Raw genomic sequence first — 16,663 nt, forward strand, 5'->3', positions numbered from 1 at the left:
CAGGCGATCCTGAGGCAACGCGACGGGCAGAACAATCCACGTGGACGCCGTGTGGACACGGCACAAGGACAGCACGCTCATGTCAGTCACACCCACGAACTTCAGACCATCACGGTGTTTTTAGTCCCTAAGCTCCTGGGGCTTCATAACATGTTTTCCTTTCCTCTCTCTCAGCCTGAGTCCCTCCCCTGGGGATCTGCCTGTGCTGCTTCCACTGACACTGCTGAGGCAGATGGCCTCTGTCCCCAACCAACTTCCAGAGAAGAGACTGTGTAACAGCGGGGTGTGAGGGCCACAAGGGAGGGAAAAGGAAGAGGGTAACAACAAGTGACGGAGAAAGCTTAAATCATGCACACAGGCTTCTCGTAAGAACTTTATTTCTCAAAAAGGGGGCAAGAATCCAAAGTATTAAAATAATCCTCTAATTTTTGTTTTGGAGGGAGAGGATAGGATGACAAAATAATTCATATAAAAATTTCAAGCACAACGGCTGTAGGTCCTTCATCCTGAAACTGCACCTCCTGTCTGCAGCTCCAGGTTCCAACCATGTCACAGGTAGGGCTGAGCTCCTGGATTCAGAGGCTTACAGCTTATTTATATTTACTCCACAAATAAATACAAAAGGTCAATCTTCCTAGTACAAATGATTCAGTCTATTTTTGTGATTGTTTCTAATGAGAATGCTAAAAAGAGCTGCCTCTCTCTCAATTCCAAATCTTTCCTTTTTGAAGACGACTAAGAGTGTGAAAGAAATGAAACGTGGAGACTCATCAGGTACGACTGGCTCTTATAACAACCACATGCCAAGGGAGACTCTACCTCATTGAGGTGATAAAAGGTAAAAAGCGACCGTGATTTTTCCATTGCCTTTTATGTGGGGAAACCGCACCTTTCTGTTTCTATCATTGAAGGGAACTGCACTATGTGAAGCTAAGTCCCCCTCTAGCAATTAAGCAAAATCCCTATCCAGAGCAATTATTTTCTAACTTAAAAAGACAGAAAGAAAAGGGTGAGCTGGAATGAGAGTCCTTAGCCCAGGCTGATGTTGCCACATGGCCCAATAAATGCTGAGGGGCACTTTCCAACAGGCAGGCCCTTCCAGGAGGTGGGAGACAAGACCTGGTTCACCCCGAGAGGCTTAAGATGAGGTTAACTGTGCAGACCGCTCGGAACATGCCCGGCTCTCCTCTGAATGCTTTCAGTTGGTGCTTCTCCGAGGAACAGGGAGGTTCTCGTGAAGGTACTTTAAACTTCCATGCTCTGAGAAGTCCGAGACCACGTGGTCCTGGCCTCGCAGCAGCCACTTGGTAGTAAGCAGTCCCTCCAGTCCCACTGGTCCCCGGGCGTGGATTCGAGATGTACTGATCCCCACTTCAGCTCCTGTGGAAAAGCACGGATGAGGATGTGGCTTTCCCAGCCTCTGCTTCCTGACCGCCCACCAGGCCTACGTCTCTTCCTTCTCCTCACTTGGCCCCCTCTCTCTGCCCTCTCCTGACCCATCCTCCCTGGGCTAGCCTGACTTCCACTGTCCCCATAAACACGTTCTCTGGTTGCTGTGAGTCACGGTCAGGCCCCTTCTTTAATAAAAGAAGAAGGGGCCTGACCGTGGGCCTCTCTTTTGTATTTTATCCCCAATCCGTTTTGACAACACTTCAAGTGCTGTCTCTGGTATCTGTCTTGTGTCTGGATTGCGTACCATCACCTGACATTTGGGTATTGTTTCAGGTGTACGACAGTGTATAGAGGTTTCATCTCCCCGAGTATCCTTTAAACCCTAGATGGTAAGGGACGTGTTCTAGGTATTCCCTAGAACGCCTAGCTCCTAGGTGCTCATGAGATGGCTGCTGACTACACCAAAGAGAGCTTTTCGTCTTCCTCCCTCCTGCTCCAGCCTCAGACGCGGGGCACCGGGGCTCTTCCCGGGTCTGGCTTGGTGCTCTGCACGGTGTGCAGTTGAGGCGGGGCTCCTTTGCTCATCACAGCTTCACTGAGCAGGCCCTGGGCTGGGACCTGGGGATGAGCTGGTGACCAACTGACGCAATTCATGGAGCTTGTATTCTTGTGGGCAAGGCAGCCAAAGAACAGTTCAACAAGTAATTCCATGTGGTGATGGGGTGCAGTGAAGGGTGCTGGGACAGAGACTGTGTGGCAGGGCGGCAGCACCCTGGATAGGGTGGTCAGTGGGAGCCTCCCCGAGGAGGTGCCTTTGGCTGAAACCTGAACGAGAAGGAGCCGGCCGGGGGACAGCAGTGGAGAGCTGCTGCAGGCAGAGAGGAGCAAGCGAGGACCCGAATGCAGAGGTGCCTGGGGCAGTGGTTGGCAAGGAGAGGGTGACCACTGGCTTCAAATTCTGGGTTAATAGCGTAGAGACCACATGACTTTGGGCAGGTTACCTAACCATCTCTTGCTTCAGGTTTTTCTTTTGGAAAAGGAAGAAAATAATAGAATCCATTATGCAGAACTAAGTGAGATACTGCATGTGATGCACTTAGCACGGTGCTGGAAATATAGTAAATGCTCAATAAATATTATCTGTTACTGTTATTCATGCATTTCACAGGAACTTAACCCAACCAGAGTCTGAGCTTTTGCTCTGAGCGGCTGATGGAAAGACAATGGAGTGGCCTTTGCTCCTCCCCCATCTTGGACTTTCACTTGAAAGCTGGGCACCTCAGCCCTTACAAGTGTGCTATTTCTTCTTCAAGAACATGGAATACAAAGATGAGTGCAAGGGATGTGATAATTAAACCAAACCCCAACACAACAGAAACAGGGCACTAAAAATAAAGAGTCCAATGACTAAGAATAACAGTAAAATTCCCTTTAATAATCTTTAACAATTCAGTGAGAACTATTTCGCTAGGCAGCTCTCTATTCAAATGTTCAGAGGGATTAAAATGTTTTAAGTAGTTGAAATAATTCTCAGATGTGCCACAAATGCCTAATTGGAGCTTTGTAAAATGGTACCCCTGAAAACCAGCGACTGTCTGAGAGCTCCTTATACTACTGGGGGATGGAGAATTTATTACTAACGATGGAAGGGGGGAGGGTGTCTTTCTGAAGCTTTTTATTTCAAAGTCTGCTTTAGAAGTCAACCTTGCACCTCTGGGCTTACCTGTTTGTTTCTGATGCTCATACTTCAGCCCAGCATAGGTACTAACACCTTCTTTTGTCCTGTCCTCAGGGTGGATTCCTAGCTCTGAGGCAACCTGGCTGTGTCCCTCTAAAGGAGTAAGTCTGCAGCGGCAGTGCTCTCACGGGACCTTGGCATGCACACCTGTCATAATCCACGCGTGCAGACACACTTTGGTCTGCTGTACGTGGCAGAGTCCAGGCTCTGGACTCATGGAAGTCTGGGTCTGAACACCAGCTGCATGACTTTGGGCAAGTTACTTCATTTCTTTGAATCTCAACATCCTCATCTATGAAAAAGGAAATACAAGTACCTACCTTCTTAGCATGTGAAATGCCTAGAACACAGGACTTCTACCAGTTCATGGCAGCTGTTATCATTCTCTCTCATAAACCAACCTTCCCTCGGTATGTCTGCATCATCTTGATCATGCACGTGACTGTAAAGGCCAGGTGTCTCCTCCACCCTCACCATGCTCCTTGGGGCCACACAGTGATTCACAAGGGACTCCTTTCTCCCCGACCAGACTCTTTCTTACCCAGTCCGAAGCGGTAGCCATCAGAGAAGCGAGTGCTGGCGTTCCAGAACACACAGGCACTATCCACGTGCTGGAGGAAGAACTCTGCTGTCTTCTCTGCAGCATAAAGGGAAGAAATTGAGTTAGGATGGCCCAGGGAGAACATCCCTGCTTCCAGCCACCCAACAGGGCCTGACTGGGGCAGGGCCCAGGCCCCTGAGGTGCTTCCCCACGTATTAAACATGCAGACTTGTGAAAAATCTGAAACAGAAAGAAAGCAAACCAGCTTCATCAGTCCTGTTGTTGAAGGAGTAGGTACCTGGGAAAGACTGGGTTGGAATCCAGATCTCCCTGCAGACATACCCTCAGTGCTGCAATGGCCTGTCTACACTATCTGATTATAGGCTCTGAGTCAAATGCCAAAGTCTCAACTCAAACTCCACACCCACCAGCTGGGTGACTGTGGACAGGCTTCTGAACCTCTCTGTGCCTGAGCACAATGGGGACTGACAATATTACCCAGCTCCCAGGCTTGCAGAGAGGATAAAACGAACCAACAGCCATGGAGCACTCATCCCAGAGCCCAGCAGATGGCAAGGGCTCAAGTATTAACTGTTTTCACCGGTGGTGCTGCGATTCCCCAGTAAACTGACTGGAAGTTCCCGGAGGGGGCCATGCTGGCATCCTTTACCATCGGGCCTCCAGTGCCTGACACCCAGGCTCACCTGTGGAGGGAATGAGTGACTGTGGAGAGTTGGTTTTGCCCTAAACGAGTTGGTTCTGCGCTTAAACTCCTGAGCCTTGATTTCGTCGGCTGTAAAATGGGTTTATTCTAGCAACCGGGAAAGACGGCTGCATGGATTAAATGGTAACGCCTCTGACACAGAGTGAGCCACGTTTAAAGTGGAGCGAATCACCTCCTCCCTCGGGGCCACTGTGACAACACAGCGAGATAACAGACGTAAAAGCACTCAGCAAACCAGCAAGTGCCGCCCACACCAGGCACTATTATCAGTCCGCTGAGATTACGTTCTCCTGCAGGCTAAGAGGGGCTGAGAGGAGCAGGGTCAGCTTGGAGATCAAGGCAGAAAACGCAGACCCCGTGTGCTGCAGCCCCTGCACACTTACCATTCTCTGTGACGATGACGTCCGTGTGGGAGCTGCCGTACTTGTGGATGTGGTCGATGGCCTCCTGCATGCTGTCCACCACTTCAATGCACAGTTCCAGGTCCCCGTACTCAGTTCGGAGGGACTTCACTTCGGAGGGGCTGAAGGTCAGATAGGAGGCGAACTTGGGGCCTGCGTGAATCTTCACCTGGGACAGAGGAAGTCCGGGGCAACAACATAAACACAGCAGAAAGAGGCAAGCGCACACTCCTCCCCCTGGGATCCAACAGCAAGATGAGCCTGAAGATGATGAGTCCAGGGCTCCTGTGGCCTGGAAACTAAACTAGTCCCTGCTTCCTTTTAGAGGCAGCCTTCCACCCTCCAGGATGCTCTGCTTTGGGAAATGCTGACGGCCACCTGTCAGCAATGGGCCCCCAGTAAAACTGGAGCAGGAATTTAAGCAGGAAGCCTCTGAATGTGAAGAATGTGCAAGGCATTTAATGGGCTATTGACATAAGCCCTTGACTGCTGGCATTTTACTAAAATGAACACGTGACTAGAAAAATCCCATTCCCAGCATGTGGGACTTAGGCATTGGACTCAGATGGAAAGAGGGAGATGCCACAAACACACTTCTACTCCCTCTGCCCTGGAGAAGTCCTAGGCGTGCTTTAGAGGAAAATAGTACTTGGCTGGAAACCACTTCAAACTGTGGTTAGTCGTTAGATTTCTGACTTTGTCAGTCTGGCCCCTTCTCCAGGTTCAGCTCAGGTCCAGATTCTGGGGCTAATCCTGCTTCTGGCTGGAGGAATTTAAGGATGCTGAGGCTGGTCACTGGGGACCCCAGTCACAGTGTGATCCCACTCAGGCCTTGTTCTCTGAGACCTTCCCAGGGCAGCGTTCACGCCTTGATTCTTTAGGGCCGAGCTCTTGACTTGGCTCAAGTCACAACAAGCCACATAGGTCATGTCCTCGTTGCTCCCAAGGCCCTGAATGGTTTCCTATCTGGGACCACACTTCCTCCAGGCCTGGGGTCCAACCATGTTCCCCAGGGGCTGGAACCCCAAGCCGTCCTCTGGTGTACTTCCTGCACTACAAGGTGCTGAAGTACACATACTGGCTCATTCTGACTTGAGGAATTTCAAGGCAATGCTGAGGATGACTGAGGATATTGTGGGTTTGTCTGAATCAGAACTGGGTGTTTCATTCCTGGATACAGGAGAGCTTTCCTCCTGTCCAGTCCAGGCCAGTGTGGTGCCTAGCATACGTCAGCACTCAAACAGGCCACTAGTGGAAGGTCAGGCCCCAAACATAAGTGATCATGTGATCTAACTCCCTTATAATTTGTGGGGTACATTTATTTTCATTTTCCAAACTGGGACCATGCCACATTTATAAGCTGACTGAAGTCTTCCTTTTCAGCAAAAGGATGGAAGGGAAGAGACACATGCTCAGGGTCAAAGCAACGAAGACCAGCAGTCACTTTCTCTACTGCTGTGCTAGTTTACGTAATTCTGACATCAGATATTAAAGCTTAAAATGCATCCTGACAGAACATTTAAGATTGTCCAGTTTCACCTGGAGAACATCTGTCTTTCTTGCAATCAGGAATTTAGGATGGAGCATACATTTATATTCAAAACTTACTGGCACTGGTGGTTTATAATCTTAATGACGTGGTAAGAAAATAATCCAGAGAGGACATTATACAAACTGCTCACTCCCAAATATCACTGTATTAATAAGCACATTAATATTGGTAACTGAAGACATCTGTGGAGGAGCAGCTATATATAAATTTTTGGTTTGAGAACGTTTCTGCACCATCTTTTCAAATCAAATCCAAACAAGAATGTGTGTTCAGAAACATAAGCTGTATGCCTCCTGAATAAGAGGTGGCAGGAAAGAGTCCATTCAGTGGGCTGCCATGTGACCTGCTTTATCTCTGAACCCTCTTAACACTGAACACACACCACTTTGGAATGAAGCTATTTGTGTATGGGTTTCTTCTATCCACTAGACTGTCAGAGGCAAAGGCATGTCTTACTCACTGTGTACTCAGCACAGAACTTTGTATATGGCAGATGCTCAAAAATATTGCTTCTCACATTTCCTTAAATGGTAGGGCAGCTGCTCCCAGTCTGATCCCACAGGCTTCTAAATCTCGGGAGGGAAGACAGGAAGCGATGGACTTGTCCTACCTGTTCCACTCTCAGCATGTCAATGATCTGGTCAAATAATGGTGTTCTCAGCAGATCTCGGTGGATTAACAGAGTCTCTAAAGCATTACAGGCGGCTGGATATTCGCATTTAGAGTCTCTAACTGAAAGAGGAGGACAAAAAATTGCTTCTATTAACATGATCCAGAGCCACCGAGGACATGACAAATATTTTGCCCACATAAGACGGGATACCACTGAGCTCACCTAGTCTGGTGACCTTGTCGACACTGGCCTCTGAATCCACGTACACGTGGCAGATGCCTTCACTGTGCCCCATCACTGGAATGCCCTTAGCAGTTTTCTGGATGTTTCTGACCAGCTGAGAGGAGCCGCGTGGAATGATTAGATCTATCATTTTGTCTAGGCGGCAAAGATCTTCCACTTCTTCTCTGGTATTCACCTGAAAAGGCAGAGAATAAAAGATAAAGATGACATCTTCTGATCACACAAAATATGGAAGTATCAGCATCCCTTTCAGAGATAAATGTCTGTATCTCCTGAGAACTAAGTCTGATGCTCTGAAAACTTATTCCAAAAACAAGATTAAGGAACATCCCTGGTGGTCCAGTGGTAAAGAATCTGCCTTCCAATGCAGGGGATGTGGGTTCGATCCCTGGTCAGGGAACTAAGATCCCACATGCTGCGGGGCAACTAAGCCCGTGTGCCCCAACTACTGAGCTCACGCACCTCAACAAGAGAGCCCGTGTGCCACAAACTACAGAGCTCAAGTGCCCTGGAGCCCACGTGCCACAACTACAGAAAGAAAATCTGCACGTCACAACTAGAGAGAAGCCCGCGTGCTGCAACTAGAGAGAAACCCGAGCAGACCGTGCGCCATAATGAAAAGATCCCGCATGTCTCAACCAAGATCCCATGAGCCAAAACTAAGATGCGACACAGCCAAAAAAAAAAAGGAAAATAAATAAATAAATATTAAAAACAAAAACAAGATTAAGTTCCTGATCATGGGAACTGAAAGTTCTCCAGCAAATGCTTATCAAACTCTACACATTAGGTCCTGTGCTCTGCATTACAAAACATGCAAGACAGGGTCCCTGCCCTCAAAGAACTCAGAGTCTGGTAGGGAAGACAGGACTACCCTATGACTAGCCGTAACACAGGACAGACACTTTTAAGATGCTAGAAGAGGTACAACGTGCTATCTCTGGAAGTTCGAGGAGGTAGAGTATGCCAGGCTCTGAAGATCACAAAAGGAAGTGGCTGCTCCGTTCGCTCTCTAATCACAGCCTAATGACATGTTGGTCTTGCTAGGGAGTCACGGTTCTCCATGACTTCTGCTGACAACCTCTACCCTGGGATGCTGGCTGGAGTGACTAAAGTGCTTGTGTTAGAACTCTGAGGTTATGGGCATTTTTTCCTTCCTCTTTTTAATTTTCCCCCATATGGACATGTTACTCACAAAAGAAGTACAAATATACATGTACAAGAAGGTTCATGGCAACTTTAATCTGTATTGCACCAAACCAGAAACAACCAAAATGTTCATCGACAAAAGAAAGGATAAGCTGTAGTACGTTCATATAAATGGAATACTACACAGCAATAAAAAGGGGAAAAGTACTGCTAGATGCAACAATGAGGATGAATCTCATGGACATGAGAAAGAAATACCTGAACAAAAGAAATACAGATAAAAGAGTGCGTTTTGTATTATTTCACTTATATGAAGTTCAAGAATAGGCAAAAGAAATTGAATGTAAAGAAAGTAAAAAGAGAGTGGTTTCCTGGTGGTGGGGTGGGGCCTGCTGATGGGGAAGGGCACAAGGGAGACTTCGGGGTACTGGAAATAGTCTGTATCTTGATGCGGGGGGTGGTTATATGCGTGTATATACGCGGACACAATTACAGAGCTGTTCACATGTGATTAGGGTACTTTATGTATGTTATACATCAATAAGAAGGAGGAGAGGAGGAAATCTGTCGAATTAAACTAGGGTATGGAGCAGCTGGGATCAGAGCCCCTACAGCCTGTGCTCTTTCTACCCACTATGTTGCTGTAAGAATAACCCAGCTTCTTGTCAGGGAGCATGTAACGAGGCAGGTTTGTAGACACCCTCCTAGCAGCCAACGGAATCCTGGAATGTTGGAGTGAGTGGGCCTCAAGAGAAAAAGAGAAGGATCTGGAGTCAACCTAGGTCCAAATCTAAACTCTGGGTGATTCTGGCTAAGTTATTTTACCAATGAGCCTATTTTTCTTCCATCTATAAAATGGACCTAATAATTTTTCTCACAAGGTTGTTGTGAGGATTAAATGAGATAATGGAATGAAAGTGCCTTGCCCACAGTAGGTACTCAATAAAACTATCTAGGACTTCAAAACCTCCACTGGACGGTTGAGGAGAGTGACACAACAGTTAAAATAATGACCATAATAATAATAGTGTTAACAGCATGACCTCATACTTACAAGCTGCATGACGGTTTCTGACAAACCTTCATAAAATGTATCTGTCTGACTTGGCCTAAATCACTACCAGTGAGCAGAACCCAGGCCTCACTCACAGTCTGGGTCTGGTATTCCTGCTGCCTGTGACCTTAAGAATGAAGGGCTAACAGGCATTCTTGTAAATCAGCGGTACCAGGACACAGCTGTATGAGAGGGACCCTCCTGAGCCACTCAAGATCCATCTGGGTCAAGGCAGCCCTGCTATTGTCTAATGTCACTGGCACACTGGACCTGCTGCTCCTCCAATCAAACCTGCCTGTACTGGCTCGGCCTTATGTGGCCTAAGCTTTGCTTCAAACACCCAAAGACCTGACCTGGCCCCTCTGGGCCTGACCTGGCTCATTCCCAGGGACCTACCAGCTGTACGGCCTCCTTGACTCCGTGGATTGAGAGGGCCTCCTGGGTCAGGAGGTGAAGAATCCGGTTGCTGTGTGAGGCCTCCTTCCCTCCTTTGAGTAACAAGCCATTACCACTTGCGATAGCCAAGGCTGCCACCTGCAGATCAAAGAGGAGAGCAATGAACCAAAGGGAAAAAGCAGTAAAAGTAACGGTAACATTAGCACTCGCTGAGCACATTTCCTGCGCCAAGCACTGTTAATCACTTTGTAAGGCCTACCATGTTTAATCTTCACAACATTCCAGTGAATTAAGTACCTGTCTTATCCTCTGCTTTACACATAAGGACACTGAAGCACAGAGAAGTTGGTGACTCCCCAAGGTCACACAGCTTATAAGCGGCAGAGCTGGGGGCCTTGACTCCAGAGCCAAAGCCCCGGATCTTAGGAACTATACTGTACAGCTTCCTTAGCACCATTACACTGTAACCTGAGTTAAGTGCCCAGGGTCACATGGGCACTCCCCTCTCTGGCCACGGTGGAGGACAGGTGCTCAGCGGCCTCTTGACTCAGGTGTTGTTCCACCTGACTCAGGCTGGGCGGCATCTCTGGCCACATCCTACCCTGGCCCTGTCATTGTTCCAAGAGCTCTAATGGCTGGTGCTGAGACCCTGGAGAGGACTAGAGCTGCCAGCCCCTGGACAGCTGCGGCAGAGACTGCTGGGAGGAAGAAGCAGGCCATCCAGGGGGAGGGTTAGTTACCCTGTTAGAGCCAAGAGCTAATGACACTCACCTAATCATCCAAGGCCTGAAGTTGAACTTTCTGAATGCTCTCAGGATGAATGAAAATCTTCCCGTTTTTGTAATGTATCAAAAGAAACTTTAAAAAACTTGCTTGAATACCTTAATCTCCAGATTAATGGTTCTTAATCCCTTTTTGTTTTTGTTGCTCATGAACCCCTTACAAAAATTATGTAAACTTTTCCCAGATAAACGCACAAACACACAGCATTCTACATATAACTTTTAGGATTCATGGATTCTGTGATGCCATGTGAGGAACCTCAGCTGTAACTGGCTGAAGAGGAAACCTTTCCCATATGAAGTATTTGCTACTATGGATAAAAGGTAGCAGAGAAAACTTCATGAACACGGCCTACAGAGAGACTTAAGACCCACTTCTACCAGCTGATGGGAGTTCTGCAGTTATCTCTGGGGGTTATCTGTGAGACAGATATGCAGCCAGAAAGGGGCTCAGGACAGACCCCAATGGTATGGGAGTCCCTTGGTGGACCAGCTGGTTTTAGATCATGTCAGGGAATAGCCTCCACAGAGCATGTGGGACTCCCATGGTCACCTATGCCCTAGTGTAAAAAGGTACTGGTTCTTATTTATTTTTTTTTTCAATTATTTTTTATAAATTTATTTATTTATTTATTTATTTATTTGGCTGTGCTGGGTCTTCGTTGCTGCCCGCTGGCTTTCTCTAGCTGCAGCGAGTGGGGGCTACTCTTCGTGTGGTGTTCAGGTTTCTCATTGCAGTGGCTTCTCTTGTTGCGGAGCCTGAGCTCTAGGCACGTGGGCTTCAGTAGTTGTGGCACGCGGGCTCAGTAGCTGTGGCTTGAGGGCTCTAGAGCGCAGGCTCAGTAGTTGTGGCACAAGGGCTTACCTGCTCCATGGCATGTGGGATCTTCCCAGACCAGGGATTCAACCCGTGTCCCCTGCATTGGCAGGCGGATTCTTAACCACTGAGTCACCAAGGAAGTCCCTTTTGTTTGTTCTTAAATAGAATCTCTCTGTGAGACTCTGGGGCTAGTGCAAAGAAAAAGCTGGTATCATCCTACTGGACAGTCCAGTGGGGAAGTGGTTCCAGATTTCTGGGAGAGAATTTAGGGCAATGAGCAAGACCACCCTCTAATACCACCTTATACTTCAGAGCATGGCCACTTGGCAAAACCTCTGCCACATGGTTTTGCCTCAGCCTGTGATTTGTCAGATTTCTTAAAGGGGGTCACATGCTAGTTTCCATTAACTACTGAAAGTTCTTCTTCCTAAGAGATGTACCTACAGGAAGCCATCTGCGACACTGATAATAAATGGGTCTTTTTCATGGGCAAAACCAGCTATTAGATGAATGAGCCTGCAGTAGGTTAGCAGGGACTCTGTGGTCAGGGAACAAAGTGCTCCAGTGAGCTAAGTTGTTGTTTTTGTTTTTGGCCGCACTGCACGGCATGTGGGATCTTAGTTCCCCGACCAGGGACTGAACCCGCACACTATGCAGTGGAAGCACAGAGTCTTAACCACTGGACCACCAGGGAAGTCCTAAGTTTTTTGGAAATGTACTCCTGTGTCATGGCATGGGAGATTCATCTGGGCTCAAGGCCCAGCTCCATCCTTACAAATGTCACACGAAAATTAACTTCTATAAGCTTCAGTTTCTTTAACTGTAAAATGGACATATGAATTACCTTTTTTAGAATTACCAGAAAAATCAAAAACATAAATTGCCTTAAGTGCAACCTGAGAATAAAGTCTCAAAAATTACCTCTGGGGGAAGGAAGGAAGGAAGGAAGGAAGGGAGGGAGGGAGGGAGGGAGGGAGGAAAGGAAAGAAAAGAAAGATATCTTCAGGAGATTTATCTGAGTCCTGAAAAGAAGCTCTTCCTCCAATTCCCCACCCTAATGCCAGGCATTAGTCACATACCTGGGGTAGACAGTCAGGGCGAGATTCAAAGATGACCAGTAGAACTCCAATTGGGACAGTCACTTGTTCGAGCTCCAAGTCTTTGGCAATTCGGGTCCGGCGCAAAACCCGCCCCACGCTGTCCTGTGAGGAGGCTGCGATCTGCCGCAGACCGATAGCCAGGCTGTTCAATTTAGACGTGGAAAGGCTCAAACGTTTCACCAGAGGAGCTGCGAGTCTCCCTGAAGAGGTGTGAAGAGCACATGATGAAGCAGTAGACCTGGGCGGGCTACGGCTGTTTTACTGAACACATGGCACTGTGTTAGGAACAGACATGGAACTCAGGGGGTCTCAGGGAGACAAGGACATGTCATTTACACAGCTTTTCTGGGAGGGGCAGTTGGGCAGTATACATCATCATGTAAAGGTGTGGACACCCACACCCTTGGTGCCAGCAATTTCAGTTCCAGAAATTTATCATTTGTATCAGCAAACCTGCATGTAGTGAAGATACTTATCACAGCATTTTTATTATAGTGGGAAACTGGATTCTACCTATAGATTCAGCCAATGGGCTACAATGCAGTTACTATAAATAAATATCTATATTTACTGATATAGAAAGCTGTCCAGGACGTAGTTTGTGAAAAAGGCAAACTATAGAACAGCATGTATGACATCACCCTAGTTATCACACACTGCATATACATGTGCAGAGAGATGTCGGAAAGCATCAAGAACAGTGAAGATCTCTGCCTATCTTTCTGCGTTATTTTAATTTTTTATAATGAGTGAATTATTTTTATAAGCAGAAGTAATAAAGATGTTTTCTTTTGAAATAAAAACTTAAATAGAATTATGGTAAGTTCATATACAGAATTTTCTTTAAATTTGCATATAACAGCATGCACAGTGTGATCACCTCTCTCTCCACACACACAAACACACACATACTCAGGAAAACCATTTGGAATCACATATCACAAATCATTACTATGGTTAATGTTGAATGATCTTATGAAAAATTTCCCCTTCTTTTTTATAGTCACAACCACCAAGATAAAATTATAGAAAGACTTCTACTTTGGAGGGGAGGAGCCAACCTTATATTAAGAAAAAAAAAGAAACCATAATTTTATCAACTAATTACATCAATTTAATTAATTTTCTTCACTTCTCCCCATGCGCTAAAAATCGTTTTAATTGTAGTGCATATTAAATATTGTACTCTAGTTTTTCACCTCATAATGCACGTACATTTTCCATGTTGCCAAAATTATTTTAATTACTACTAAATATTCCATTGAGTTGATACAGTTCAATGTACATGACTGTATCTGTGTTATTAGACACTCAGGTTGTTTCCAGTTTTCAATGGTATAAATAATCCTGCTGTAAGAAACTTATACAGAGCTATTTTTTCCTCTTGCAATCTCTTCTTAGGGATAAATTTCCTGAAATGGGCTCACGGACTCAAAGGTGATTACCACGCTTGTGTATACCTGAGACTTTGTTCTTAAGCCATGTGTGTCCTTGCGGATTTCCAGAGAGAGATAACTGGGATCAGAAGTCAGAGTTCTACCAACAACTAGGTGTGTGACCTTGAGCAGCAGCTTTAACCCCTGTGGGTCTTAATTCTTTTAACTTAAAGAATTGGATAAGATGTCAATAAAGATTTCTTCCATTTATTTAAATTTTTTATAGCTTTCCAATACTGCAAAAATTCAGAAGACCAGATGTAAAGTCTAAAGGAAGTTCCAAAGTAATGGCTCAAAAATGTTTTAAGGAATGAAAATAATGTTGATGAGCCCTGCAAGGTTTCTTTAAAGGGAACACCACTAATTCGGATGTTCAATTTGAGGCACATTTATTCACAAGAAAAGGAAATTAAAAACTCCGTAAAATCAACCCCCATTACTTTAGGGTGGAAAAGACAGAGAATTAAGAAAAGGAGAGAAAGGTGAGGGCCTACCTGACTCCACATATTTAGCTGTCTTCAATGTGAGTTCAGCCATCTCACTTACGCTACCATTAGCACCTCAAGGGCATTTCTGGATGGCAGACTACACGCTGGTTAAGGAACTAGAAGATAAGCTATCTTTCAACACAGGCTGCACAAACTATTCCCACAACTATTTGACATGCACTGTCCATCTGGGTTTCGTTCCCAGATCTGCCACTGGCTGTATGGTTTTAGGCATGTAACAACTTCTCTCCGCTTTAGTTTTCTCCTCTGTAAAATAGGGATAATAAATAGTAGGTACCTTATAGGTACCATGTTCTGAAGAGAAAATCAGATCCTGCCTGTCAGTCCCTTAGCATAATGCCCAGAAACACAGAAAGGCCTCAGTAAATGTTAGCTGCTATTAGCCTAATGTCTAAAATAGTGAAGTCCTCAACCTTTTTCGTTTTTGTCTTGAAATTGCCACAGTAGCCATGGCTTGTGACTGTGGGGAATGGAAGGAAAAAGCCCCTCAGTGGGCGGGGGGTGGGTAGGTGTTATATGGAACATCTGAGAAAAGGGGTGGAGGTAGTACGTGTACTTTGAAAACTCCCAATGAATACCAGCCACCAACCCTCAATAAAAATGATGTATACAGTATGTAATTTCTTCCATAACCATCTTGACTTTAGGCAGACTATGATACAAGAGTTATTAGTAAAACAAAGAATAAAACCCAAAGTAAATCTCTCTATAACTAAGTTGCCTGGTCTTTACCTTCCGCCTCCTCCAAGTCTTTTTTGTTGGCTAACAGGATCTCATCTCGCTGGTCCGTCAACAGATCAGCCAGATGATGGATAATCTCTGCTCTCTAGGAAAAAAAGGTAAAACATTAAAACAAATAAGCAAACATACTGCCCCATAAAGAACGCACACCACACTTTTAAACCTACTCTTCTGAGTGTGCCAGGCCTTGCTCCTAAATCCCAGTCATCAACGACTGAAACCTCCTTACTTCACTCATTCGTTTCCCACCACTGCTCCCCTCATTTCTCCTTCCTCTCTCACTACTAACCTCCCCATTTCTTCTCACTTTTCTTCCTCTTTTACCACTCTTGATCATGATGATTAGCAAACCACAGCCTTGTGGTGGGGGAGAGGGTATGATGAATTATTCAGTTTGTTCATGAGACAGGCGCCGGCACTTTGAATCAGCATGACATACACATCTCACCTATTTAATAGCACCAGCTGTAAAGCTGATTTCCCAGGTAAGTTTTTGCATCTAGTTCTTCTTTTTCGACAATTATTTATTAAATGAATTCAGTCAAAGGGGAAAAACCCAGTCCTGGATGCTGGAGGAGACCCCAATCCTTACCCACCTAGATAAGGAAACATGGCAAATCAGAGTAGTGATTACTAAAGGAGTAAAAGAAGTGATTTAATAGAGAGAGAAGCTAGGGTTCTCCTGGGCTTTCCTTTTCCTACTTGTAGTTATTTTAAATTTTCTTCTCCCTTCTCAGGCCAAAGTACTCCCCAGAAGAAACCTATATACATCACTTTCAAATCCAGCCTTAACACCACAACCCTTGGGAAGCCAGCATCCTGCTGCCACCCGACCTTCTCACACTTCATCGTGTCTGCTACTTCAACTGACTTGAGTCACTGTGGACAGGGCAGGGCTATGATACGGAGCAGGCTCTGAACTTCCATCTTCTAGGTAATCTTGGTGATTTGGATGAGGTGGGAAAAGTTACTTTCCTACATTTCCCTGCCCAGTATGTGGCAGGATTTGGGAGCCTCTCTGGTCTCATGATTTTCATGATACTTTTGATCAAAACATCATAGTGATGCAAAGCTACCTTAGGCTTCAGCCTATAAAAGACGAAAGGGAAAATGAAATTTAGAAAAAGAAAAAAGGCAGAACAAATCTGAATCAGAGTTGTAACTCAGATCTAACTCTGCGGGACTCGAGGAATAAAGGGGGAAACAGCAGGCTTGACTGTGCACTAAACCTCACAGTTATGACTCACTCTGAAAACTAACAGAACTATCAGCTAGGGGTATTACCTGCTCAGGTTCCAAAGTGGCCAACATCCTTCCTCCTGATCGAGCCATTTCTCCCTGCTGCTCCACGGTAGGGCCTGCAAGAACATTTGCAAACATCAGCTCACGGTCAGCTCACTGCCCCCTCACTATCCCAGACGTGCACGGGCTCCTTGCAGGCACAGAGCACACACTCAGGGTCTTGGCGTGCT

The 16,663-nt window shown here is 46.0% G+C and overlaps 1 protein-coding gene across 3 annotated transcripts in view; it reads right to left on the reverse strand.

Moving 5' to 3' along the window:
• Positions 1-360: 360 nt before the first annotated feature.
• The window catches only part of ALDH18A1 (aldehyde dehydrogenase 18 family member A1), a 46,984-nt gene continuing 30,681 nt past the window's right edge, over positions 361-16,663 (reverse strand). For all 3 annotated transcript variants that reach the window (XM_082631301.1, XM_082631299.1, XM_082631300.1), the window contains 9 exons: positions 16,476-16,549; positions 15,183-15,276; positions 12,485-12,705; positions 9,804-9,941; positions 7,184-7,379; positions 6,959-7,080; positions 4,779-4,965; positions 3,672-3,767; positions 361-1,380 (listed from right to left, as the gene is read on the reverse strand). In XM_082631301.1, the coding sequence (XP_082487427.1) occupies positions 1,199-1,380; positions 3,672-3,767; positions 4,779-4,965; positions 6,959-7,080; positions 7,184-7,379; positions 9,804-9,941; positions 12,485-12,705; positions 15,183-15,276; positions 16,476-16,549 (1,310 nt within the window). In that variant the 3' untranslated portion in view covers positions 361-1,198. The remainder of the gene's footprint in view (positions 1,381-3,671; positions 3,768-4,778; positions 4,966-6,958; positions 7,081-7,183; positions 7,380-9,803; positions 9,942-12,484; positions 12,706-15,182; positions 15,277-16,475; positions 16,550-16,663) is intronic.

The sequence above is a fragment of the Mesoplodon mirus genome (genome assembly GCF_964341445.2).
Source record: "Mesoplodon mirus genome assembly, chromosome: 2".
NCBI classification, from domain to species: Eukaryota; Metazoa; Chordata; class Mammalia; order Artiodactyla; family Ziphiidae; genus Mesoplodon; species Mesoplodon mirus.